This window comes from Myiozetetes cayanensis, unplaced genomic scaffold, assembly GCF_022539395.1.
Source record: "Myiozetetes cayanensis isolate MyiCay16 unplaced genomic scaffold, myiCay2020 scf4, whole genome shotgun sequence".
Lineage (NCBI taxonomy): Eukaryota > Metazoa > Chordata > Aves > Passeriformes > Tyrannidae > Myiozetetes > Myiozetetes cayanensis.
In genome coordinates this window covers 56524161-56549685 of record NW_026087631.1, presented here as the reverse complement: position 1 = coordinate 56549685, position 25525 = coordinate 56524161, and the positions used below count along the sequence as shown (strand labels likewise).

The following is a 25525-nucleotide window of genomic DNA, read 5'->3' as shown; positions in this document are numbered from 1 at the left end:
GTCTTTTGAATGAAGAGATTAAGGCTGAGGAATTGTGATTCTGGTAATCAAGGTTAGAGATTGCTTGGAATACATCCCTGTCTTCTTTTTTCATTTAATCCAATTGTTTCTGTTATTCCAATTTATAAATAAATAAATTCATCATTCTCCTGTCAATTCTCCTGCACTCCTAGCACCTGAGGTCAGTAAGCCATACAAACTAACATATCGACTTAACAGCTGAATAAGTTTCTTCAGCAGAAAACCTCTTTTAAAATTGATGGCTTGCTGCAATATGCAGAGCACTAAGGAAAGGAAATATGTATAGTTTTTTTTCCCTGACTTTTGACCACTGAAATTGAAAACACTTTCGCCGCCCCCTCAGTTGCAGTTAAATATCAGGAAAAAGTGAGTTGCTTTTCTTGGCAGAAATTGGTTTTAATGACATTAAGAGGCTGTTATACTTAAGACAGAGTCTGAAACATTAGCCCAAACTTAGACATGCTGCAAAAATTTTTTTACATATACTACTAAACTTAAGCAGAATATCCATATTGTTCACAGGGAGAGTTTTTGTTTGTTTTGTTTTGTTTTTACAGTGAAGTATGGTTGGAAAGTGTTTTGAAAAAGGTTTCTGTTGACTAACGACAAGGTCCCAAAGTCATTTGCATCTGTATACTTCAAATGAGGTTTTTCAAAATATTGAAAAATTGGTTACAGCTGGCTGCACACCCTGACGGCTGAAAATAAAACTCCCATACCAGTCATAACTAGCAATTCAATTTAACTTATGCACAGTGAGAGCAACAAAACACAGTTTCTTTCCAAAGAGGTGGCAGTGCAGTCAGAACTTCTATATCTGCCTTTCATGCACTGATAATTAAAAAATATCAAAACAAAATCCCTAACTGGAAAATACACACTCCCTTTATAATTATCTATTTCAAAGCTGTAATCGAGCATTTCATTATAAAGATGCTAATCAATCCAGAACAATACTCCTGGGAGAGCACACAGACCCCAAGATGTAACGGGTATAATAGAAATGCTGCAGAAACTTTACTGGGTTGCAATTGTTGCTCAAGCATTTCTGTTGTGAAAGATGAAACTCCCACAGGTGCCTTGCAGTGTTCCATGTGGAACCTCGGGCTCATCTTCTAGACTTTAGATGTATTGAAAAAATAGATACCTTGTTATCAGTATAAATAAGCAGAATACATTCATTAACAAATAAACAAACAAACAAAAAAGAACAAAGAGAAATGTTTTCATGCATCTAGGCAGATTCTTAGGCAAAACTAATGACTGGGAGTAAAGGAAACCAAAACAGGAATTGTCTTTCTTGATTAGGTTTTAGGTTTTGTTTTTAAATTAATTAATGTATCAAAATTTGAAGCATTCTCTAAAATGTATTATAGAGGTTTTATCTCTGTGGGATAATGAAAACCCTCCAGGAGAAATATTTGAGCCTCGACTGACTAACCACTGCCATTTACAGCCCTCTGTTGTAGTGTAATGTGCACAACTTTGTGATTTCCGCAAAAGACTGACACCCACACAACATTGTGCTTCATGGAGTTTGAGTATCTGCTACATGGGTAACATCTTTCTGGAGAAGGGAGGAATGTAACTTTTATCTACCTGTGTTTGGAAAATGATGTTGTGGTAACATGGATGCTGATGATGCTAATATACACAAGTCAATAAAATTATATGGCACATTTTCTCCAAGTATTTTAAATAATTTTATTTTATGTTCTAAAAGAAAATTATTGTAAGCTGAGTCTTTAAAAGTCTTGAAATACTTTAGTGCGACTGAAGGCTTAAGGTTACTGTGTGCTTCTGTAATGTTAGCATATGGTATGTTGCCTAAATGGCTATGGGGAAAAAAAGGACTCCAAGCCAAATAAGGTAGGAGATAAGATAAGGATACAAAAGCTTTAATGAGCCCCCAGGTTTTCTGGAATACCCCCAACGTGCACTCCCGAAATACAGATATTCACAGTTTTTATAATGATTTTCACCCAATCCCCGTCCAGCCACCACTCAGGTTCTGCCCCCCGCCACGCTTCTTGGAAATTGGGTCTGGGGGTGTTTTGGGACCCCTTCTTCTTCATCTTCATCTTCATCTTCATCTTCATCTTCATCTTCATCTTCATCTTCATCTTCATCTTCGTCTTCGTCTTCATCTTCTTCATCTTCCTAAGAGCACGTAATGTCCTTGGAGACCTTCCAGAATTCTAGGCCTGAAGGTTGTTGGGTTTACGGCTGTATCTTGTTCCGTAGGGTTAGGGTGTTCTTCTACAATTCTACCTTGAAAAAGACACTAAACAGGCTGTGAAATTTAGGGAATTGATATGGGAATGGGTAACAGGGGTTTGAGCTGTTGTGGTAAAGGGATGATATGCTGCTACGCTAAAATCTACATTTACTACATAACTACTTCTAAGATCTACAAAAATTAAAAAATCAAAACATCAAAACTCCAAGGTATCAGTATTTTGTACTTTGTTATCTGGTATAGAGCATGAGAGTAAAATTCTAAAATGTTTTTTGATAGACACTTATATGAACTCTTTAATATTTCATTAGACTAAATATTTCCTGAGTTTCATTAGTAATAAATCTAGTTCTCTACTTTCATTTTTCCTTAATTTAATTTCATCATGACTAATTAGAAATATTGTGTAGTTGAAGATTAGGGTCTTTATTTAATTTGAATCTCATTGCAGTATGTTTACAAGCTACTACTTTCCATATATAAATTATACAAATGAAAAAGAAGAAGGCAGAGGGGAAAAGTAGAAGTCCTGGAAGTCTTTGCATATGAGGCAAATATCTAAAAAGCAGATAGGTTGTCTCTTCTACCTTTTGATGAAAATTTGAACTCTGCAAATCAGTCCTTTTTGTAACTGTGTATGTGTGCATGTATGTTCTTAAACTTGTTGGGCTTTGCTGGTCATTAAATGCATTAGTTTTTCTTACATGTATATTTTCTTTTTTTTTATTCCTTCTAAAGCTCAGATCATAAAAAATACTCAAAATTTGAATGACAGAGAGCTATAATCGAAACCACCATTGTTTGTGTTTTCTCAACTATGTATTTTTTATCAAAGGTGGCAAACAAATATAGGATAATAATATTCCTCTAGTGTCATATCTTCAGTCCGTTTCTTTCTTAAGATTTTTGACTGTTCATTTAGAAGACAAAGTATCAGTAGTGACTGCAGTGTAGTTATTTCACCAGTTTAATCTTGAGTAATATTTTTTCTCTGATTTGTCTTGCTAATTTGAGAAGGAAGATATAACAGATTGCCTGTTTCAGAAATTGTGTCATGTTGATAAGTAATGAGAGAGGTAATTGAGTATATATATAAGTCAATAGTGTGTAGGAAGTTTTTTAGCAGGATGAAAGTGCTCCACTATATGGGTAGGAAAACAATTTTTGCTAAATATGGCACACCTCTATAATATTGTGGAGGACATGCATACCCTGTCCATGCCACAATGTACTACTGATATGTATAGTATATATGTTACAAAGGTATTTCCATACCTGTATACAGTAGAGATTGGATTTAATTTTTCTCATATCCTTTATAAAAATTGTTTTCATTTTGGTAGCAGTGCATATTCTCACCTTCTTACTGAAAAGTGGCAAAAAAGATGCTGCAAAAGAAGCTGAAGGTTACACAATGTCAGCATGCAATTAAAAATTGGGTTAGAAATTATCAGCTTGTTGCTAAGACCAGCATGTTTGTAAGAGTAAGGTCACAGCTAGTTTTTCTTTAATAGCAGTAGCCCAAAAAAGAAGCTTAGGAAGCTGTTGCAGGACTTAAATTTGAAAAATTCTTGCTGAAATGTTTCCTGAGAAGGACAGTGAAGAATATATGGAATATACATAATGCATTTGAATCTATTATGGTACTCTATAATAGAGTTGTAAGAGGATGAATCATAGGTCTAAGAGGGATTTCTTTTTAGTATCACATTATTGTAACTAAGACATTTGAGTACCAAGTTGCCTGGGCAAAACAATGTGAATGAGAGCTCTTGCAAGCACAGAGAATATATTAAAATCAAAAATGAGAAAAGAGTATATGTGTACTAACAAATGTTTTGTGCAATCTCAGATTGTTAGGTTGTTTAATGTTTAGTAATAGCTTTCACATTAGAAATCTTTTGTCAATCTCAGTTTGCTTTCACCAGATCAAATACAAGAAGTCTGTGGGAATATATTCTTTCTGCTTCTCACTTTACATTTGAAGGGGTTTGTGGTATAGGTTCTAGGAAACACCTGAAGTGCCACTTTAATTGGTCATACTGAGTCACTCATTTCTACTAATTACAGATAAATCTGTAGTAATGAGGTCTGCAAAGGAAAATATGTTATGAACCATGCTGTCTGGTCCTTCTGATAGTTTTATGATTTTATTTGGTAACAAAACTGGCTTGTCAACATTATGGCATTACTTTGGTGTCTAAAAGTGTGCCAAGTGGCACTTTCTTAATAAGGAAAAATCCATCAGTAAAATATATGTAAGTTCTTGATGATATTTAACTCTTTTTTTTAGAGTTTAGAAGATCACATTTACTACTTCTTCGATGTAGTAAAAAGTAGTGTGCGTTACAAAGATAATTTGTAGTTCTCATCTCTTTTCCAAAAGACCTGTGGACAACCACGAACAGTTATACCGTATCTTAATATGGGAAATGCATAGTGCTGCTACTGCTTCAGGGAGTTTTTGTACTTTATTATCAAATAATTTTATAATGCCAACTACTTTTGAAAAATAACCATTTCAGCTCTCCATCTCTTCCTCTAATACAATTGTATTGCCATCAGCAACATTATAATAAAGTGCAGTCAGGCTAAACTAGCTTCAGCTGTGTTACTGTCCTGTGTGTACTGCAAATTCACTGTCTCAGTCAGTCATGCTTCAATCTGATTAGCCAACAAGTATATTGGATAGTATTGAAACAAAACTATAAAGTGAAAAGGAAAAAGAAAAGCCATAAAAGAAAAAATTACAGAGAAGAGAGAAAAGATGAATGGCAATATTGAAGTCAGATTTGACCTGTTAGCTTCAAACTTGCAAATAGATTTCTACCTTTATTTTAGTATCTGCAATATCCAGTATGTTTCAACTGTGCCTGATCCTAAAGACGAGGCATAACCTGAATTTTTTGTATATTTCCTGCTGAAAAACACTGAAAAGGCAAAATTTTTCTGAAAATAGGTTGGCTCTTTAGATATAATCTATGTCATGTGTATAGCAGTGGAGCTGTAGAATCATTTTCATTGCTAGGTCATCCAAGTACCTAGCCGTGGGAGGAAGCAAGCCCGCTAAAAGATGCTACCTCTGACAGTAACCACTGTCCCATGCTCATGGTACAATGTAGCTGCTCTTACTAGTTGTGCTTTTTCATGAGACTGCTGAGAGCATCTGCTTGTACACTGGTTTTGGAGCCTCTTTTCCTGGTAATATCTGATGAGTGTGTGGCATATGGCACATTGGTTCTGTGAGTGTTTTAGTATGTGGCTCACATGCTCATAGGTTTAGCCTTTCCTAAGAGGTGATAGCTCTAGTGTTGTTCATGTAGCAGACAGCCAAAGGAGACTTCAACAAACTATGACAGATACCCATTTTTTGTTATTTTGAAACAAACAACTAAGACAAAAATCAGTCTGTAAATGTTTTTACATAAACATAGTCATTGTATTACTCTTAAGACAGATTTTTGAGGCAAACAATTTATAGAATCATAGAATCTAGAACAATTTGTGTTGGAAAAGAACTTTGAGTGCAACCGTTAATGTAGAACTAGGTCCACCATGCAACTGCGTTCCTAAGCACATTGTCTTCATGTCTTTTAAATATCTCTAGGATTGGCAAATCGACCACTTCCCAGGGCAGACTGTTGAAGTGCTTAGCTACTCTTCCAGTGAAGAAATTTTTCCTATTATACTCATTAGACTTATACTTTTCATATTATACCTTCCCTGGCACAGCTCAAGAGAGTTTCCTCTTATCCTATCATTTTTCACTTGGGAGAAGAGACCAACCCCCTGAATCTCCTCTGAGGTAGGTTCAGAGAGTGGTAAGGTCACCTCAGAGTCTCCTTTTCTCTAGGCTAAACAACCCCCGCTCCCTCAGCTGCTCTTCACAGGACTCGTGCTCCAGGCCCTTTGTTGGCCTTCTCTGGACTCACTCCAGCACTTAGGGTCCTACTTGGAGTGAGGGACCCAAAACTGAACACAGGATGTGAGATGTGGCCTCACCAGTGTTGACTACAGGGGAACAATCGCTTCCCTAATCCTGCTGGCCACACTATTGCTGATGCAGGCCAGGATGCCATTGGCATTCTTGGCCACTTGGACACACTGCTACCCATGTTCAGCTGCTGCTGACCAGCACCTCCAGGTCCTTTCTCACTGGGCAGCTTTCCAACTACTCTGCCCCCAACCTGTACTGCTGCCTACGGTTATTGTGGCCAAAGTGTGGGACCTGGAACTTGGCTTTGTTGAATGTCATGACGTTGTTCCTGACCCATCAATGCAGTCTGTCCAGATCACTCTGCAGAGCCTTCCTACACTCCAGTGGATCCACAGCTGCACCTAACTTGGTGTTGTCTTACCCTTCACTAAGGGTAGGCTCAAACTTCTCATCCATATCATCATGAAAGATACTGAATAGGACCGACCCAGTACTGATCTCTGGGGGATACCACTAGTGACCTGGTAATTCTACACACCTTACTATGGAATTAACCCTGTTTCTCTTCTGTGGTTGAAGAAAGTATAATAACACAGATTAGCCAAGTATTTATTTTAGCTCTTTTTTTAAGTTGCTGTTCTTTCCTCCCTTTCTGTTTCTCTGTCTTTTTGTCTGTCTTCCTGTCTTTTTTTAACAAGTGTGAGAATAGAGTTTACTTTCTTTAGTTTCTCATATGGGCAAAGTTGGAGATGAACTACTGCAGTGTAACCATAGTTAAGTAATTTACAGGAGCCAAGACTGGGCCATTGGCAGAGTTTGTGTTTCAGGCAAGAAGTCAGTCTTGGTAGAAGATGTTTCATTTGTCCATGTAACCTGTCACCTGTGGCTTTGTAACATGGTTTAAATTATTACAATAGATTCTTAACAAGATATTCCTTAATATCTATTGACAGATACATTGAATGCTTTTGTCACATAGCAAGGCTATTTCCAGCTCAGGACTTCAACCACTACCAGCATAATGCTTTTTTCTCAAGCCAGTATTTGGGAGGCACAAAGTTAAGAAGTTTACAATGTTCTAATGAGTTGTTTCTGCACCATGAATGAGAAAAGTTCTTAGGACCTGCGGAAGTGACTAAGATGGCAGCAGTGACTAAGCATTGAGATACATGTCAACTTACAGATGGGTATTTTAATTCATGATTTAGAATGTGACTGAAGCTGTTTAAAGATCAGGCTAGGCAGGGTTTTCTGTGTGTGGTTTAAGATTACATATAAACATGACTATTTTCATAAATAAATGTGAACTTTAAAACAGCTCCCTACATGAGAAAAACATCCCAGTGGTGTTCTTTTAAGGTACTTTGCTTTCATTGAGTTGATTTATTCACTAAAAAGTTTCATTTATTTCTCTGGTTATTGAAAATCCATTTTCTATTTTGCGTGTAACAGAAGAATCCTTGTTGAAGTCCGAAATAGAATTACAATGTAGAATCAGATATATTAAGTTGTTTAATATAAGCAATAGTCTACCTATCACTGCAGCTCATTTGTGCTTTTATAGTGATGTAGTTCAAAGGCCTGCATGAAGTCAGAAACTTACTCTTCTAGGATGGGTGTTGACTCATACTGGAATAACTGTAGCAGGGAAATTCAGGAATGATAGAAGAACATTAACAGTGGATTGTTATCCAGAGATTGATAAGACTAAACTTTGGAACACTCAACATAGCTTTCTCTAAAGTTTCCTTCATTGTGTGTTTGCATTTTGGCTTTTTAAAGAATATAAACATAATGAAACATGAAATTTTTCGAGAAGGTCAACTATGAAAACTTTTATCATGTTTAATTGATAAAAGAGCAAGCAAAATGTTGAACGTCTGAGAGTTGCCCTCATTGCTTTGGAAAATACATTTAATTCTCTTTAAAAGATACTGTTTTACCCAGAGGTATTTCTGAATTGATTTTGATTAAAGAGCTTATGAACATTAATTTTATGCCTTATTTCCTATTCTTTTTAGTAATAATTCAGCTGTCAGTCAGGTTTTTGCAGCCAAGATTTGTCCATGAACTCTGTCTATTTTCTTCTTTAAGGAGGGATCTTTGTTGATATGCAAATATATGAAGTATTTGCACTTCTTCCATGACTAGTTCCAGTAATATTTTTAATTTGTTTTTTGTATCTCTTCGCTTGCACTTTTATAGTATTAGAAATCTGTGGCTTGGGCATGGATGTAATTTAGGGTTGTGGGTGGGATGAATGAAATGTAGAAACAGATTTCAGTGCAGTCTTCTCTTCTAATGTTTGTTGCCAGGTATTCTTAGAGAAATGCTTTGCATGTTGTTTGTTTGTTTGTTTGTGTTTGGTTTTGTTTTTAAATAGAAGGGAAAATACAGGGGCTTTCTAAGGAAAAAACTTGGGTCTAAACAGAGATGGCCATGAATTAAAATCTGTTCTCTGAAAAATTCAAAACTTCAGAAAAGTTGATCAAGAAATCCTGTTTGTGTAAGAGAATAAATGAGCTCTCATACCTTCAAAATGTCTTTTTTTTCCAAAATATCCAAAAAACAAATCACTGTTTGTTTTTTTTTTTTTTTTTCCCATGTGCATCCCTACCTCTGCTATGAGTTCTTTTTTGTTTGTGTCTTTCCTGAGACCTCTTGTCTGCTGTGCTGAATTTCTGCCTTATCAAGCATTTAAATACATGTGCAGGCATGGAAAAGCAAGCAGAAAAATAAAATCAATATTTACTCTTTTTTGACTTTTTCTTTTGGTTCTAAGATTTGCTTCTAGGTGTGCATTTCCTATACCTATCTTGAAGGAAGGACCATCTCCTGAGTACTGTGATAGGACCTAAAAGATTATTTTTGCTACTAACGTAGACAGCAGGGAAGCATTTTGGTGTTCAGATGTTTCATTAACCCAGTTGATTCCTTTGAGGATAATTGTTGCATGTACCCATGCCCAGGTACTATCATCTGCTCTGCTCGTACTGAGAAGAATTTTTTTTGTGTCTGCACTGAACACTGGGAAGCTGCACATCTGCACTTTTACTGATCCTATTAATAGATAACACTAATCAGGAAAAATCTATCCTCTTACTTACTTACATGTTGTTGTTAGATATACTACCTAGTTTCATAGATAACTCTTTTAGAGATATTGAAAGAGTAATTTTTGATTATTTAATACAGCACTTATGCAGTACTTGTCCTAAAATTAGAACAGCTTTTATTAAAGCTTCACAAAGAGTGGTTTTTGGTTTTTTTTTTCAAATAACTGTTGATCTCTTTGTAGCCATTGTGATCTCCTACCAAGGAGAAGCACCATCTTTCTGCACTGATACAGTGTGAATGTCTTAACAGGGTCTGTTGATAGAGTACCTCACTCTTCATTAATTCTGCAAGTATTGGTCCTCTGATGATAAGGCTAGTATAACCAAGTGCTGCAAATGCTGTTTGTGTTTTCACTGTCTTTGGTACCACACACTGAATGTAGTAACCACTGGGGTTAGAAGGAAAGAGAAAGGAGAAGGAATTATGTAATTTAATAATTAATAATGCTTTAGAAGAGCATTTCACTTTGGAACTATTAAGGTGGTTTGATTTGAGAGTTGATAATTGTCTTGATAATTGCATTTAGTCCTTGTAAGGAATTGCATCTCCATGTCGGTTTTCACGAATAAGCCAAGTACAGACCTACATGCAACATGATTATTATTGTCAATATTTATGCACTTGTCAGTAGTAGGATCCCTGTCGAAAGGTTGGGGTTTTTTTATAAGTAAAGCTGAGGCAGTGTGGAGAACCTTGATAGCACCTGAATGTCTCTTGGTTTGCTTCTTTCTAGTGTTATCAGCTCGTCATCTGCATGCCTCCATTAACAGTGTATCTTCAACTCACTTGAAAGAAAAATTACTCACCTTCCATCTTTATTCAGGTGCTTCTGTTTATTTGACCTAAAATACTAGAAGTTTGCTGTGGAGGCCTAAGCAGGTAAAGAGGGAAAACAATCAGCAAAGGGTCTCCTGGAAACTTCAGTGCGTTTATCGGGTTAGCTAAAGCCATGACAATCAGAAGCATCAAAGAAATAAAGTATTGAGGGCTTTCATTTTTATGATCTTACTAATAATGAATATTACCTTCAAAACAGAGACGATGAATGCAGTATTCCCAAGTGTTTATATGTGCATTTAGAATGAGACAATGGAATGGTTTTTTTATTAAAAAAACATCTTTCCTTTTTCTTCTCAACCTTTTAGTTGCCAGGTTTTGTGAGACATCCCTTCATTTGCTGCTCTTAGGGGATAAATGCATATTCACATATGAGGATCATGAGACTTTTCAAATTCTTGCTTTTTCCAGACAGTAATATTTTTTCTGTTAGACACTACATTTACTATTTTGGTAGGGGTCTTGAAATGTATGAAAATAATCTCCAGTGGTCCATTAAAATGATGTACAAAACAAGTACCTCTGTGGTCACCATTTTTGTCCCCTTCTCTGCTCCTCTTTTTAATTAGCAGTGTTATTTCCTCTCCTCTTCCTCCCCTAAAAGGAGTTGGGGAGTACTTAGTTCCATCCACCTTCACACATCAGCTAGTGTGTTTGTGTGCTAATGAAAAGATAATTTGGTTCACAAAAGAGATAGCTCGGGGCTCTGCTGTAACTCCTGCAGTCTAGAAGAAGCATCATCAAAATCACCTCTTCCTTGAAAGTACACTTAATAGAACTGCATCTTTGTGATAGCATTGGAATCATTATGTAGCAGTTGGCTCTGATACAGAGCCTGCACAGACACAAATTGAGTCCGACAGGACTGGTGTCTCATGGACTTTGCTGTCATTTGAAATGCTGGCATGAAGATGGTAGCAATGAAAGGGGGGAGCTGGTGCCTTTAGCATTTTGCTATGAAGATTTCTTAGACTGATATTTTTTGATGACAGTAGCTGATTCAAATGATAGTTTTACAAAAGAGATTCATAACGGGCATAGATTTCTACCAGCTGCTCATGTCTTTTCTTCCTTGAGTAAATTCTTTTGAGCATTGCACTGTACTGAAGATGGGCTCTTTATGCCACCCACAAATCTGTGAGATCTATTTAGTGGAATGATAATTAGTATACTTTTTTCCCTGCCTTTTTGCTTTTTGTCTTTACTGCATGGAAACCACTTGTGTAGTGATGAAGAAGGTAGTATCAAATTTGACAAAGCTTTTATGTTTCAGATCCTTCAGAAGGTATGATTGCATTTCATCCTATTTTAGTGACAATGTCAAGCTGCTTAGGGATATGTCTAGTATTACCTGTCTGAGGGGAGGATAATACTTTTATATTCCTTAATTTCTGTTAGTGACGCAAATTTGGACAGGAATGAGACACTGTTTTTTCCAGTCAGGTGCTTGAGTTGTAGTGCTGCCAGTATATCATATTCAATTGTGCATCATAATAAATGAAATGAGTTGAATTGGAATATCAGCTCTTTATTCAGTGCTGGATTTCTGTTTTTCTATTAGGCATAATTAAGGAAATCATGACAGGAATTTTAACTGGTGAAAGTTGTTGAACTATGCAATATGCTAGTAACACCTCATGAAGCAGATTTTGCTATGTTATTCTTACCAGATGCGAGGGCATCAACTCCCAGTGGTCTCCTTGCATGTGGATTTATTATGGATCTTTAATCCACTTTTATTCCCTTCTTGCAACATGAGTATTCCAGTAATGAATTATACTTAAACTTCATCAACACAATCAGTTCCTGTGGTTCAAAAGGTGCTGTTGAATACAACTAAAGAATCAGGATGTGACAGATGCTTGATTATGGTGGTAAAGGTGCACTGAGAAATACTTTGGAACAGTGCTAAGATATACTGTACCTTGAATCTTGTATATGCTAGTAGCCTGAAATGGATTGTGTTACTTTTTCCTTTTGCCTTACCCTTTTGTCTTTTAAAATTTTATTGCCTTGAAGTGCGAATACCTTAAAAAAAAAAAAAACAAACACAAAAAACTCTGTCCTATTCTTTCTAATTCTATTTTTATCTTTTCACAGGCTCTGAAAATACTTCATCTGAAATTTCAGACCGGACAGACTCACAGTGGCTTCTAAGCCAGTGAGAACAAGGCTGCCAAAGCATGCTGGTGCCAAGCTGTCGGATGATGCACATAGTCAGGCCAATGGTGGTGCTCCTGTGCTTGCTACTGTATGCTGATGCTGAAAGTAAGCTTATTATTCATTTGGGCTTAGTATTTGTCCATGATGAATAGTTTTGTTTTCAGCTGGTGGTTACTAAGAGTCTAGGAATGAGTTTCTTTTTGAGTAATTATTAAAAAACTGTGAGGTCCTCTCTAGATCACAACAGTGTTTGAAAGGATTGTTAATGCAACTTCTGTACTATTTTTCTTCTTAATTCCCCTTTTCTTAAGCATCTGATGGCTCATACTAAGATGGTGGAGACCATTGCCACAAAGTTACATAGTCAAAACAAAGACCAACCCTGATTACCAGACATTGGTCAAATACCTTACAGACATCTGCCATTCTTTGAATAACTGTTTCTTTACTTTGGTTAAAAAAAATCCCACTCCCAATTAATATCCAGTCCAATTAAAATTCCAGTTCCTTTGTAACTGCCACAACAGCTGTTCTAATGTATTATTTCCGACAGCTGTCACAGAGTACAGTATCCAAATAAATCAAGCAGAACTGACGACTTAGTGGCTGACCTAAACATGTGACAGTTCAGTGAGGAAAGACACCTATGTTTACTTGTACTGAGGGGAAACTGTTGGATTTTGGTCAATTAGTTTATCTATTAATGGGGAGATAATATCTTCTTTTTAATTAGGAAATCATTAGGTCTGACTTGTTTACATGTGCTCCTTCTCTCAGCTGTCCTGTGGCTTCTTGCAGAAGTAATGTGCAAATGTGAAAAGCCATTTGCTTTCCACCTGTTGATCTGCAGGTTTACTGCAAGTTGACTGTTGGGTTTGCTACAAACTGACTGTTAACATTCATTTGTTTGAGGGGTATTTTCCTACTGAATCTTCCTGACTGTATGCAGATACATGATCAATTGATAACTTTGTTCCAGCTCTGTCTTTAGAAGACTTCTGTGTTTTACCACACACGTGTTAAGTAAAAACATAGAATAAAAGAAATAGTAAGGTTGAGTGAATCAGTTCTCAGTAAATGTGTATTGCAGAGTTCCTGATCACTCCACTTATTGCCTGCACTCCGGGTGTAGTGAGTTACAGCAATAAATAGATACAAAATCTTTCTCTTTTCATGCAGAATAATCCTTCCTTAAGTGTTGCTATATGAAAGTGAAGTAAATGAGGGGAAAAAAAGACAAAACATACATGTTTTTTGAGTACTGACAGCTGAGATTCTTTGGCCCCTTTCCAGATAGATAATGACCAGCTGGGATGATTGTGTCTAAGGTGAAGCCAAGGACATTTTAACACTTTAGCCAACAAATAATTAATTGGGAAGTGGGCCCATATGTTGGATGGTTTTGCAGTTGTTGTATTCCACCTATTTTAAAAGTTGTAAGATGCACAGAGATCATCTTTTGTGAGCATTACTCTCAGAATGAGACTATGATTCTGAAAATTTAATATGCACAGACTTTTAAATTACTTAGATAATTATATACACTTGTATAGATATAGATAAACACTTGTATAGATAATTATATAACACTTGTATAAGTGTTATACATTATATGGTACAAATTAAATTGTGTGTCATATATGTGTTTAAGTGACTCCACTTAATATTGTATTTTAATTGCGAGTTGTAAATTAATGTTTTTCTATTTTACCATTTTCTTTGAGAGTCACAGTAGAGTCACACACCATACCTTATTTGGAAGATATGCTGAATCTCCACAGACATATTTATTTTATGGCCTGGGTGAGAGATAGGACAGCATCCATGAGCCTTCTTTGCGTAGAAATACAATAAGAAGTGTCTTCTTCCATGATTAGCCCCTCTCACTTGAAGAAAAATTCCTGCTGTGCTGGAGTTGATCTACCCTCCACTCCTGCAGATACTTTTGCTCCTCTTTGTACAGCTCTTTCCAAAAGGGTCCCAGACCCTACTTTGGTCAAGTGCTCTTCTTGAACTTCTTCACAAAGAGTGGCAGGACCACGTTACTTCCTTTTAGGGGGTGGAGGGGAGGGCAGAGAAAGTGAGAAAAAGGGAACAAAATAGTTGTCAGCTTTTTTCTCTGTCACCATTTAAAGGCCATGCCTTCCTTTTTCTTTTTTTTTTCTCATAATTTTTCTGTTGCTAACATCAAGGTACTGCAGAAGAAAGGGTATATATCATGACATTGAGACTGCATTGTACACTTTCTAGAGTAATTGCAAATGAGTAAGGAGCCCATATTCTTCCAATCTCACTGTGAAATCACTGTGAGTGGGATCCAAGTAACAAGCTGGCTTAATGCTGTTGAAGAGGAACTTTTGTATTTACATACAACCTTAACAGTTGAGGGAGGGAATGAGGTATCTGTGTTTTGTGAAAGACCTCTGAAATGTGTTGGCATGGGCTAAAAAACTCTCCTGTGGCCACTTCTTCAAGGGATACAGGATGGAAGTCAAATTTCTCTGGTGGACTAGATGATTGCACTGTACCACTTTATGTGTGTAAACAATATTTGATTCTTACTGTTTATCTGGAAACTAAACTTATGCTTGACTGAGCAAAGTGAGCTAAATTGAAAGGTGCTAAAATTACCTTAGCTCTCTTATCTTTTGTTGTTAGCAATATGAATTCTTACTTGTAAGGATAAGAAGTGAAAAATCTCAAGAATCGTGATGTTTTAGAGCCTTCTTTTATATTTGGTATTTGAAGCTTCTGTGCACATTAAGAAGGAGGAAAGCATGCTTTAGCTGCAGAAAGAAAATGTTTGTCTTCTTTTCTGTAGAACTGCAGTCTGCTAGTTTACAGTATTTTTCTTTGGGTGCCTTGTTCTCAGTGGTGTAGATGGCAACCGTGTTAAGGCAATGCTTCACCACTGCTGAGATATTAGTAATGTAGTTTTGTTTATCACAAGAAAAGTATGTTTTTTTCATATTTTCTAAGTGAACTAGCAGAAGAGTAACTTTCTGCAGGTACATCTGTTTGATAACAAGAAGCATATATGTTTCAGAGACTCGTAGATGACTATTTCTTTTCAAACTATCTAATATGGTATACTATTATCTCTTTATGACTTTGCCAAATATCAAGTTAATCACTGAGCTCAAAGAAATATATGAAATAGAAAATACTTCTGAAAAGGTTACTCCTGGTCTTTCCTAGTATCCTAGTTTTGAAAATTAGGAGTCTAATTTGTATTAATAGAATAAAATACTTTTCTGCAGATAAACCTCCTGTTCTTTAGTAATTAAGTTCATTTTTGTGCATCCTATTCCTTTTCCAGGCTGAGAAGGACCTGGTTACTAGCATTTCAAAATTCTTTGCTGCATTCCAGTCATTTTCTCTATTTAATGCTTTTTCTTCATTCTTGATTGCGTAGCTTTGTCTCTGATATTTTTCTTTTGATATTTTTTTTGAGATGCTGTTTTAGAAGAGAAGCGACAATTCTTTCTTCCTTCAGCAGAAGTGTTTGCAGTTGACCCTACAAGGGCAAACCATATATACATATACATATACTATACAAGGGCTAACCATAAACAATACATTTGTTGTATATTGCTTCCATTCCCAACTGTTTAAAATGTGAATAATTCTTAGTTTTCTTTCTGTCTGCTAATGCCTATGTTTCAGTTACCATCATACTGTTTTCTCTACTCCATGATCATGAAGGGCTAAAATAGTTCTGACAGGACAGTGATTGCAGATAACAGATGTTGGGGTGGTCAAGACAAATTCTTATTGAAATAGTATCTAAAGACAGTATTTTAGTATAGGTAAAACCAATATTTCCTCTATGTTTTTTGTTTTTCCACTTGTTGTTTTTCATTTTACTTTTTAAGGAACACCTGTGTTTTTTCCTGCTGTTGCCACTCTTTCCCTTTAAAAATTTTTTGTGTTCTTCAGCAAGCTGAAACACATCCATGCAGTCCAGATTGAAATTTTGTTTCTGAGCAGTTGTCTACAACCCTAAACTACCCTGGGCAGATTTTTCAAAGTAATTAACTTACAGAAGGAGATTATAGTAAGTCTTGCAAGTGGGCATACATGGTTTACACAAAAAAACCCACAACCCGCTATTGCAGAAAAGCTTCAAAAACACTACATGCAGGCAAACCCAGTGTGGGTGTTATTTACTCTTTTCATACATGTGCCTTTGGTAACTAGGACTAAATTTGTTTCATATTAGATTTATATTTAAACTCCAACATCTTTGAACAGATAATTTCAATTATTGCATTCAATTATGGTCAGTAGCAAGAAAAATCCAAATATCAAATGTTTCTGGTCTTTGTCAGTATTTTTTTACATTTTATTTAAGATGCATCCCTTTGTTTACACTACTCCTTCTTTCAATAATGGAGATGTATGCAGGAGAGTTGAAATATGGAACATTTTTTGTGGGGGAAAAAAAATGCTTCTGATTTTGTTATATGTTGTTTTATTTTAAGGATTTTTTATATACTCTCTTCATTTCAACCTTAGGACATTTTTCAGTTGATTTGATGAAAATTAGTATATACTACTGTAGGAGTAATTTTATATTGCACTTGTTAAATATAATATTAACATATGTCAAGTAGATTACCCATCAGTTCTCAAAAGTTTTAGTTTTAGGGAAAAGTGGGACAGCTAGTTATACCAAACCATTCTAGATGTATTCATTTTGCTCTGCAGCAAAGTGAAACCTTTGGAAAAAATGTGATAGTTGGGATGAAGAATCAGGGAAAGCGAAAACATTATGTGATAACTCCAAACATACTGAGCTAGTTGCAGAAACTACAGGTAATACAGCTTTTTGCATAAACCAGGGTTTATCGAACCCTTATTTTTCAAGTTCTTACAGTGAAGAAAATTTTATTTATTTCATTCTTAGAGTAGCCATAACTACCACCAAATCTGTTTAACTTGCTGTAAATTATTAATAGCAAAATTGTGAGCTGCTTCAGGAACAAAATTGTTAAATTTACATAGTTTTAAAAATGTGATCTGTACATAACCAAACATTTTGAATGTAATACGAACAAAAGATTTATGTGTTTTTTGTAAAGTGTAGAGTCAGAATTAACAGGGTTTTGACAAAAAACTGCAGAGTGGTCTTTGGTCATCTCTGCGGCTTTGAAGATTGCTGCTGTACCTCTTTCACAGCTGTTTTTAATTTAGGTAGTTGAGGGCCCCTACCTCCCAAAACCAGAGCACTCAACAGAGATGGTTTCTGGGCTCTGGAGTTCTGAGAAGCCTTTAAACCCTGGCAGTTTCACTTGTAGGTGACTGTAGAGGCAGTAAAGTTCCCCTAAGTATGAAAGCCTTACATTTTTTGAATTTTCTGGAGCATATATAAAATAGGGTCAGGAAATCCAGACTCTCCAATCTTTCCAGACACCAAGAAATCTAGACAAGGGAACTGTATTTTAATGGCCTTATAGAGTTGGACAAACCCACATTATTTAGATTAATGTTGTCTTTTAACAGAAAGTGTTTCTGAAGAAACTACAATATGGATAGTTATCTCACTCTGTATGCAGCACTAGTAATGACCACTGGCAGATAAAGGAATGTGGGTCATTAATATTCCTGTGTCAGAATTGGCACTGAGCTCCAGTGTGCCTGCTGGATTGCTTAAGAACGTGTCTATATACTTGAAAAGTTTACTAGAAGTACATATCATAGTCTTGATATAGGGAAATTCTTAGGGGAAAAGGAGAAACAGCAGTATAAAGATTTTAGATTTTTTTAGGTTATATTCGCACAGTAGAATAACTGCTGTGGTGGTTCAAAGTATTTTTACCCCCTGTCTGAGGTTTAACCCTCACTGGCTGAAATGGAGATACAATCTTGAGTAGCAGCATCTTTTTCAGTAGGGAATTTCTGACGTCCTTAGCAAATTATAAATATCTGAATATAGGTAGGAAGGTCACCATTTGCTGTTGTCCACCCTGTCTTTCAGCAACTCCCTTCTCCCAAAGTAACTGCTGTATAGGGTCTTTCTGTCTTATGTAGTGTCTACTTGAAGCAATATTTGTTCAAAACAGTTACGTAAATAATTTTTAATTTAATCCTTTCAAATTTTTGTGAATATGCACAGTTTTTTAAATTAATTTTTGTTGGTGCAAAATAAATTAATTTGACTGCTTCTTTCTAAAGGTAGTAATGTGAAGCATAAAGTTACATCTTGACTTCAAATTGCTATAAAATACTTTTAAACATTTAAAGTTGTGTGCAGATTGCTCCTGTGGCTTTCACTGAATCACACAAAACTGTAGGGTGCGTGTTACAAGAGAAATGAGTGTAGAATTATATCAGTTGATGATTACAGAGTTCACGTTGTATAATTGAATATATTGATAAAAGACAATTAACATTTGAAATTACTTATACAAGGAGAAACAAAAATGTGTGCCCATATGGTCATTTCAGTTCACAAGAAATTCTGGGATATGACTGTAAACACTTTGGACATGGTCTCGCTGTGCGAAATAGTAGCAAATAACAGAATTTCACAATGCATACCACATTCTCAATTTCCTTACAAAAAATAAATTTTGAGGGCCTTTTCCCAGCAAGGCTGTTTTCAGGAATAAAATTCAAAAGAAGTTTAAAATGTATAATGTTGGGATAGAAATTCTTCCCGTAAATGTATCTGTGAAACTTAAGGGGATAAAGTTTTTGTTCCAGTGCCTGCTTAAGAGCTGATTTTTAAACTAGTTTGTAAAGCTCATTGTGCTTTCTATTTCAGTAGCAACATATGGATGGAAGAGAGCTTCCACTGCTGTTGATTTTATTTTGGCACATTCAATTGGGAAGGAGGCAGAAACAACACAAAATTTATTCTGGCAGTGAGGGTTAATGAGGTATGGGCATTTCCAGGACAGTTCCACCTGGGTCATCTTTCTCCTCCAGTGATTTCACATATGCTTCAGAAAAATCTATAAAATAATTGTTGAGAACGCTGGTAGGTGATGTCTGGATTAAAAACAGAAGTAGTCAGTTGGTCTCCTGTTCTAGTAAAACAGCATGCATTTTAACAACAAGAAAGAGAGTAGTATCTTTAAATGTAATTAGTCTGAAAATAAACTGGATTTTTTGAGGAAAAAAAGTTCCTTGTGTTTAGATGAGACTGTAGGGTCTAACATCTTTTGATTGAAAAACAAGGGTAGGATAAATGGGATTAGAAAGACAAGCCTTCATATATGGTCATAGTGAGGATAATAATGCAGTATAAATCTAGTCCTGGTTTCTCATTCTAAAATGTTTGGTGTCAAACTGGAGAAAATACAAGGAAGAGAAAAACATGGATTCAGGATTAGAAAAATGCTTTATCATCTTTGGTAATAAGTTTGTTTATAAAACTGAAGGCTTATTTCAGCTGATAGACATATATTTTCTTCTGAGAAAACAGAGGTTGCAATAGATGATTTTGCTTAATAAATCTGAGGAGAATTTAATGGTAATCTACTAGCTGGTTTGGCACAATTACATTGTAACTACTGTAAGACAGTCCTTAAATGTCAGTTTGCTGCTATATATCTGAATATTCTCAGATTCAGATTTGGTGCATTTTATAGACAGTAAACAAGGTTCTAGGCTCATTACAGAAGTGACAAGGAGAATTCAGGGAGGTTTGTTGTTGGTGGTTTTTTTTTTTCTTTTTTAATGTTAAAGACAGAACTAGTATTAAATCTATGAGTAATTTTATCTGAGGGACTAAGGGAGAGGAGATTACTGGAAATCATATAAACGTTAGTGTACCCATCTCTTTCATACTAGAATACAGTCTGATATACTTACCTCAAGAAAACAGAACTGAATGAGATGAGATGCCTACAGTAATAACTAAAATGGTCCAGGGGATGGAACAGCTACCATGTGAGAAGGGACTGAGAATGCTGAGACTCTTCCATTTTCAAGAAATGATTACATAGGTGGGTTGTGGGGATTATGGCTGAGTTCTGCAAAATTCTGAGGGTAGAGAATAGAGTGAAAACAGAGTATCCACCACCCATAATAATAGAACTGTGGTGTTTGGGGAATTTAATAGAAGACTGATTAAAAGCAGTAAAAGACAGAATTTACTCTTGAGTTTTGTGGAGGCAGGCAGTGTCTATAGTTTTAAAGAACTTAAAAAGTCCATGTGCAATAGATCCGTAAATTAGTAGTAAAAGAGCAAATAGGAATTCCAGCTTTAATATGCTTAGGCATATGAAGAGAATGGACCTCAAAAATTGCCCAGGCTAATATGCCCAGATAGCACCTTCTCTTGACACTGCTGGAGAGTGGTGGCAGACTACAAAGACTTAGTGTGTCCTAATAAGGCATTTGCTTTATGGTCTTAGACTCAGAAATATATAATAAACAGGAATTGTTCACTACTGTTTAGCCACACTGTATTTTTTCCAGAAAAGCTGATTTGGAAATTCGTGTATCTCACTATATCACAATTATATCACAATTTGGTATAATTGAAAGCTAGGAAGTGAAATAAAAAGCTATGGTAAGCATTTAAGCAAATGCATTTTGTTATTTTGGAAAATGACAATATGGCTGTTACAGTTGGCAGAGAACACATATATGTCAGCTCTGTGTGTGTGTGTGTGTGTGTGTGTGTGTGTGTGTGTGTGTGTGTGTTGCTGTGGGGCAGGAGTCACAAGGATTAGAATTATTTTACAGGATGCCTTCTGATGCTTTACAGTTCACAGGTGAAGTACATTAATGGGAAATCCTAGTTACTTTTTTTCTTCTTTTTTATAAACCTTCATCTTCAGACATACTGTTCGTATTAAGAAGTGTAACATGTTCACTGACCTTTTTCAATATCTGTGGTCTGATGAAAGTGACTTAAAGGTTGTAGCATCTAAAGATGTATGCATCCTAAAACATTAGAGGTAAACTGCAACTCAGAAAGATCCTACATCATCTCAGGAAGATGACATTTTATCTACTCCAAAATCCAGCTTTTAAGATGAAATGGATAAGGTTTTCATTTAAAATATGAACAGTGTATAGTTACTTTTAAAATTAAGTATCTTATAAAGAACTAATTTAAATTACTTTAAAATAATTTGCAATATACTGATTAAAGATAAATTTGTTCCTAAAGAATTTATTAAAATTATAAGTTAACTGAACATGATTCTCTTAGATTGATTATTTGCATTTTACTTAGAATTATAGACTTCTAGAAACAGTACAGTAAAAACAGGTAGTTTGGAGACTCATATGTATAATGGTATGGATAACATGAGTATGTTAAAAATAGCTTTTAGATTTACATGAAAAATATGAGGGGTTTTCCCATGGCAGAAAGTCTCTAGGAAACTTTTCTCATATATACTCATATATTCTTATATATACTATTTGACAGTAGCTCAGTACCTACACACAGTAGCAGCTCATTTGGTGTCTTGAAAACCTTGTGACAATTGGTGATTGATCTCAATTTAGATAACTGGTAGGTTATGTATACACAGTTGAACAGCAGCTAAAGTCTTGATAAACCTGATTCTTAATCTTTCTGGATTTTTCATGCATCAAGTGTAGGATTTAAAGAAAAAAAAAAATGGAACATTTCTTCTCAAAGCTATATAACTTACATTTACTGCTAAATACTAGTAAATGCATTTCCACTGCTCTTTCAATTTTCTGCTTCATTTTTTCCTTCTGAATAAATGTGAATATGTGACAAGATTTTTAACTAAACTTGCCCATGAATTTGTGTATTTGATTTTGAAGTACAGAAGTTGGAATATGTGATTAAAATTTGTAGATTTTATTTATATGAAAATATTAGAACTTCCAACCAAATTATTCTCATTTCCCCAAGTGCAGCAGGATGGCTTGATTTGTTTACCCTTTTAATAGCCAGAAAAGTCCAGCTTTTGTCTGGAATGCACCAAACCTTTTTTTCAGTGTGGCATAGAGCCGTATTTTTGTGTGGGTTTCTTTCTAATATGTGCAGTTGTTTAACTGAGAGTTTATAAATGCCTGTGTTAAAAAATATTTATTTCTACCACTGAGCAGATCTACCAAGTCTTTAACGTCTGATTTTTTTGTGTGTGTATGCATTTTTTGTTATCTGTGAGTGCATGGTTCACTGTCTTATTGCAAAATACACTTTAACCTCGAGGGAAAACACGCACTACTCTCAGACCCTGAAGATCAAGAGTTTGGATTTCTTTGATGTTAATAGATCTGTCATGTCTTTCCATTTTACAAAGAAAGCATTTGAAGGATCAGTGAGAGTAAAAAAAAGGGTCTCTAACTTAAGAGGACCAAATCTACACTTCTCAGTTTTTAGTGTGTCAAATGTGTGGCCCTTAAAATCTTTCTCATATCAACAAGCCTAGTTTTTTCTAATTACATATTAATATTTTCTTAATTGTGTTACTGTTTACTTCCTAGGGGGTGAACATAATGTAAAACTGCAGCTGTTTTACGTAGAAACTCTTCTGCTTGAGCTATTGATACCTTGAAACAGAAAGGGCTACTATCTCTTGTGCATAGGTCAGTCTCAAAATAATATTTGTTAGATATCTGACCGTAGGCAAGAGGAGGATCTATATGGAGACTGTCTTCAAAGCAGTATTGTTTCTTATGTTTTTTTCACCACGGTCACTCTAGTACCTGATCCAAAGCTAACTTTTAGGATATAGATTAATAATCCTTATTTGTAGTTGTTTGCCTTACTCAAGTATATTCAGACAACATGGACAAACTTTAATAGCTTTCAGATTTTCTTTTTGAGGAAAAAGAAGTCATTAATATAGTCAAGCACTTCTTGCTGTTAGGGAGAATACTTCTAGGGCAGGTAGTGCACAATTCTAGGGCAGGGCAGGTAGTGCACAACTGGAAGGAAAGCTGATACCTTTCACCATACAGTAGTACTGCAGTCACCAGGATCTCATAAATAAAGACCAATTGTTTAAGAAGGCTACTGTAATTTGTTTCCAAGAACTGATTCAGAAAAAAAAAGGTAGTTTTTCATACCATATGCTGATGTCATGTATACTCAAATGCTTTGAGACTGAAGTTTAGAAAAGATCTTCAGCTCTGGGAAAAATATTTCAGTGATACTAATTTCTGATTGCAACAACAAAGATTTCTTTCAGATAAATAAATTATGCTACTACTTATTCTGGAGGGGAAGTTATACTCTAATATTTTTTTCCCCCTCTAGCAAGCAGACATGGTCCAGAGAAGACATTTAACATAGAAATGATTTAAAGGTGAATAAGAAATGAAATCATAAATGGCATGTAACTGTAGATTTTATTTTAGGGTAATTTAAATATCACCACTCTAGTATTTATCTCTAAATGTTCCTAATGTAAAAGCTTTTAAAGGTATGTGGAGTATTTCTCTGGCAGTTAATGCATTTTCCTTTTTCTGACAACATACCTTAAATTGCACAGAGTCAACAGAATTTATAGTCTTAAAATGCTGTTGATTCTCTGGTAATCTTTTTTTTTGTCACAATCTGAGTACTCAGCCCCAAGTTCTGCATGACCTTTAGGGCAACAGGTGTACTGTCCCTTCACCCACACTACTGCGTGATTTTTCGTTTACAGTCTGTGGCCCGGTTTCCTTCAGGTAATGCTGGAATGCATTCTGACTGGAGAAGAGGGAGATATTTTCTGCTTTGAGAAGGCATTCTTTTTCCTCTGAGGACTTACTCTTCTTTTGGCCTTGGTGGAATATAGAAGGATTACTGTGTAAAAAAAAAAAAAAGCCCAGCAACATACCGTGCCTGAACTTCACCACTTTTTACGTTCTGTAGCACCAGAGGGTAATCCCGATTTTTCAGCTGTGCTATGAGTCTCCTCCCTGTTAGTGAAAAATTCAAATTTCCTGTATCCTTCTTTTACCTTTTTCATGTCTTCCTGTGCTTTCCTTTTCCACTTCAACTGGTTTTTGTTCTTTCTCCTACTAGCTTCCTCACTCCTCTCCAAGTGTCAAAAATAAGCACCAGTGTTCATAAATGTCTATAAAATCTGGTACAGAAATGTTGTAAGTCATGCATCACTAAGTAGAAACAAAGCTGGAGCAGCCATGTGGGAATAATAAACTGAAAAATTCACCAAAGAAATTTCATTTTAAGTTGCAGAACCTCATTAGAGGTCAGTAAAGTTGCATTACAACAAAACGCTTAAGGAGTAGGCTCTCTGCTTTCCTCATATGCCAATCCAAATGATTTATTGCATTTTTTCTGATTTTTGATATTTTTAGCTGACCAGAATGTTATCAAAAGTCACAAAGATCCTTTTGGTGGTATCTGTGTTGTATGAGCAGACAGACAGTCAGACAAGACTTCTTTTCTGCTGATTTTTCAGTACTTTCAATGAAAAAAGGGTAAGCTCTAATTAATGGCACAAAAAGAAGCCATACTGTAATTTTTCATCTGTTGAGACTAGAGAGACCTTTTCAAAAGGGAGTGTAATTGTGCACAGGCATTCTATTTCTTTCCTTCCGCAAAAAAACAAACGAAACCAAACCAACCAAAACAAAACAAAAAAAAAGAAAAATTTTTCCTTTTAAGAATTGTAATTTTGCTAAAATGTAACATATTTTCCCAATTTGCTAGACTATGGACTCTGTAGACTTGTTATTATGGTAAAATTTTGTTTTGTTTCATATTTTTTCTTCTCTGCATTCTTTTTTTTTTAATATTAATGCAACCCTTATGTTTCATTGATTCTGTTACAATTTTTCTCATACTTAAGCATCACATCCTTCACACGAACTCTCCGTAAGAAGAATGTAGTTCTCAGGGTCCTATCCTGAAAAGAGAAAGTTTGTATAAACCTAATCGATCGTAGACTTGCTGTTGTTCATTATCTTAATTAGACTATTAAATGATTGGCACTTTTCCTTTGCTAACAAACAATAAAGCTTAGTGCTTTCCTGCTTGGTCCCCTAAGACCTGCCATTTCAGTTCTTCATGCAGTTCTTCATTTGTGGCAGTTGTGCTGTCAAGAGGCATGAAGTCAGTGCACAGCACTCCAACATGAACAGCAGTCGGAAGGGGTTAACTGAGCCTGTTTTATACTCTCAGGCAAACTGCATCTTACGTGTGTCTCTTCACTGAAAAATGAGAGACAATACCAAGCTGACTGTAGCTAATTAATGCTGGATAATGAACCATGTAACTGAGTTCATTGTAGAGATCTGACTGGATTTTTTAA

At 35.5% G+C, this 25525-nt stretch overlaps 1 protein-coding gene across 46 annotated transcripts in view; it reads left to right on the top strand.

Moving 5' to 3' along the window:
• Positions 1–25525, top strand: part of PTPRD (protein tyrosine phosphatase receptor type D) — a 1147190-nt gene that overhangs the window by 870627 nt on the left and 251038 nt on the right. For all 46 annotated transcript variants that reach the window (XM_050328659.1, XM_050328661.1, XM_050328660.1 and 43 more), the window contains one exon: positions 12252–12419. In XM_050328659.1, the coding sequence (XP_050184616.1) occupies positions 12335–12419 (85 nt within the window). In that variant the 5' untranslated portion in view covers positions 12252–12334. The remainder of the gene's footprint in view (positions 1–12251; positions 12420–25525) is intronic.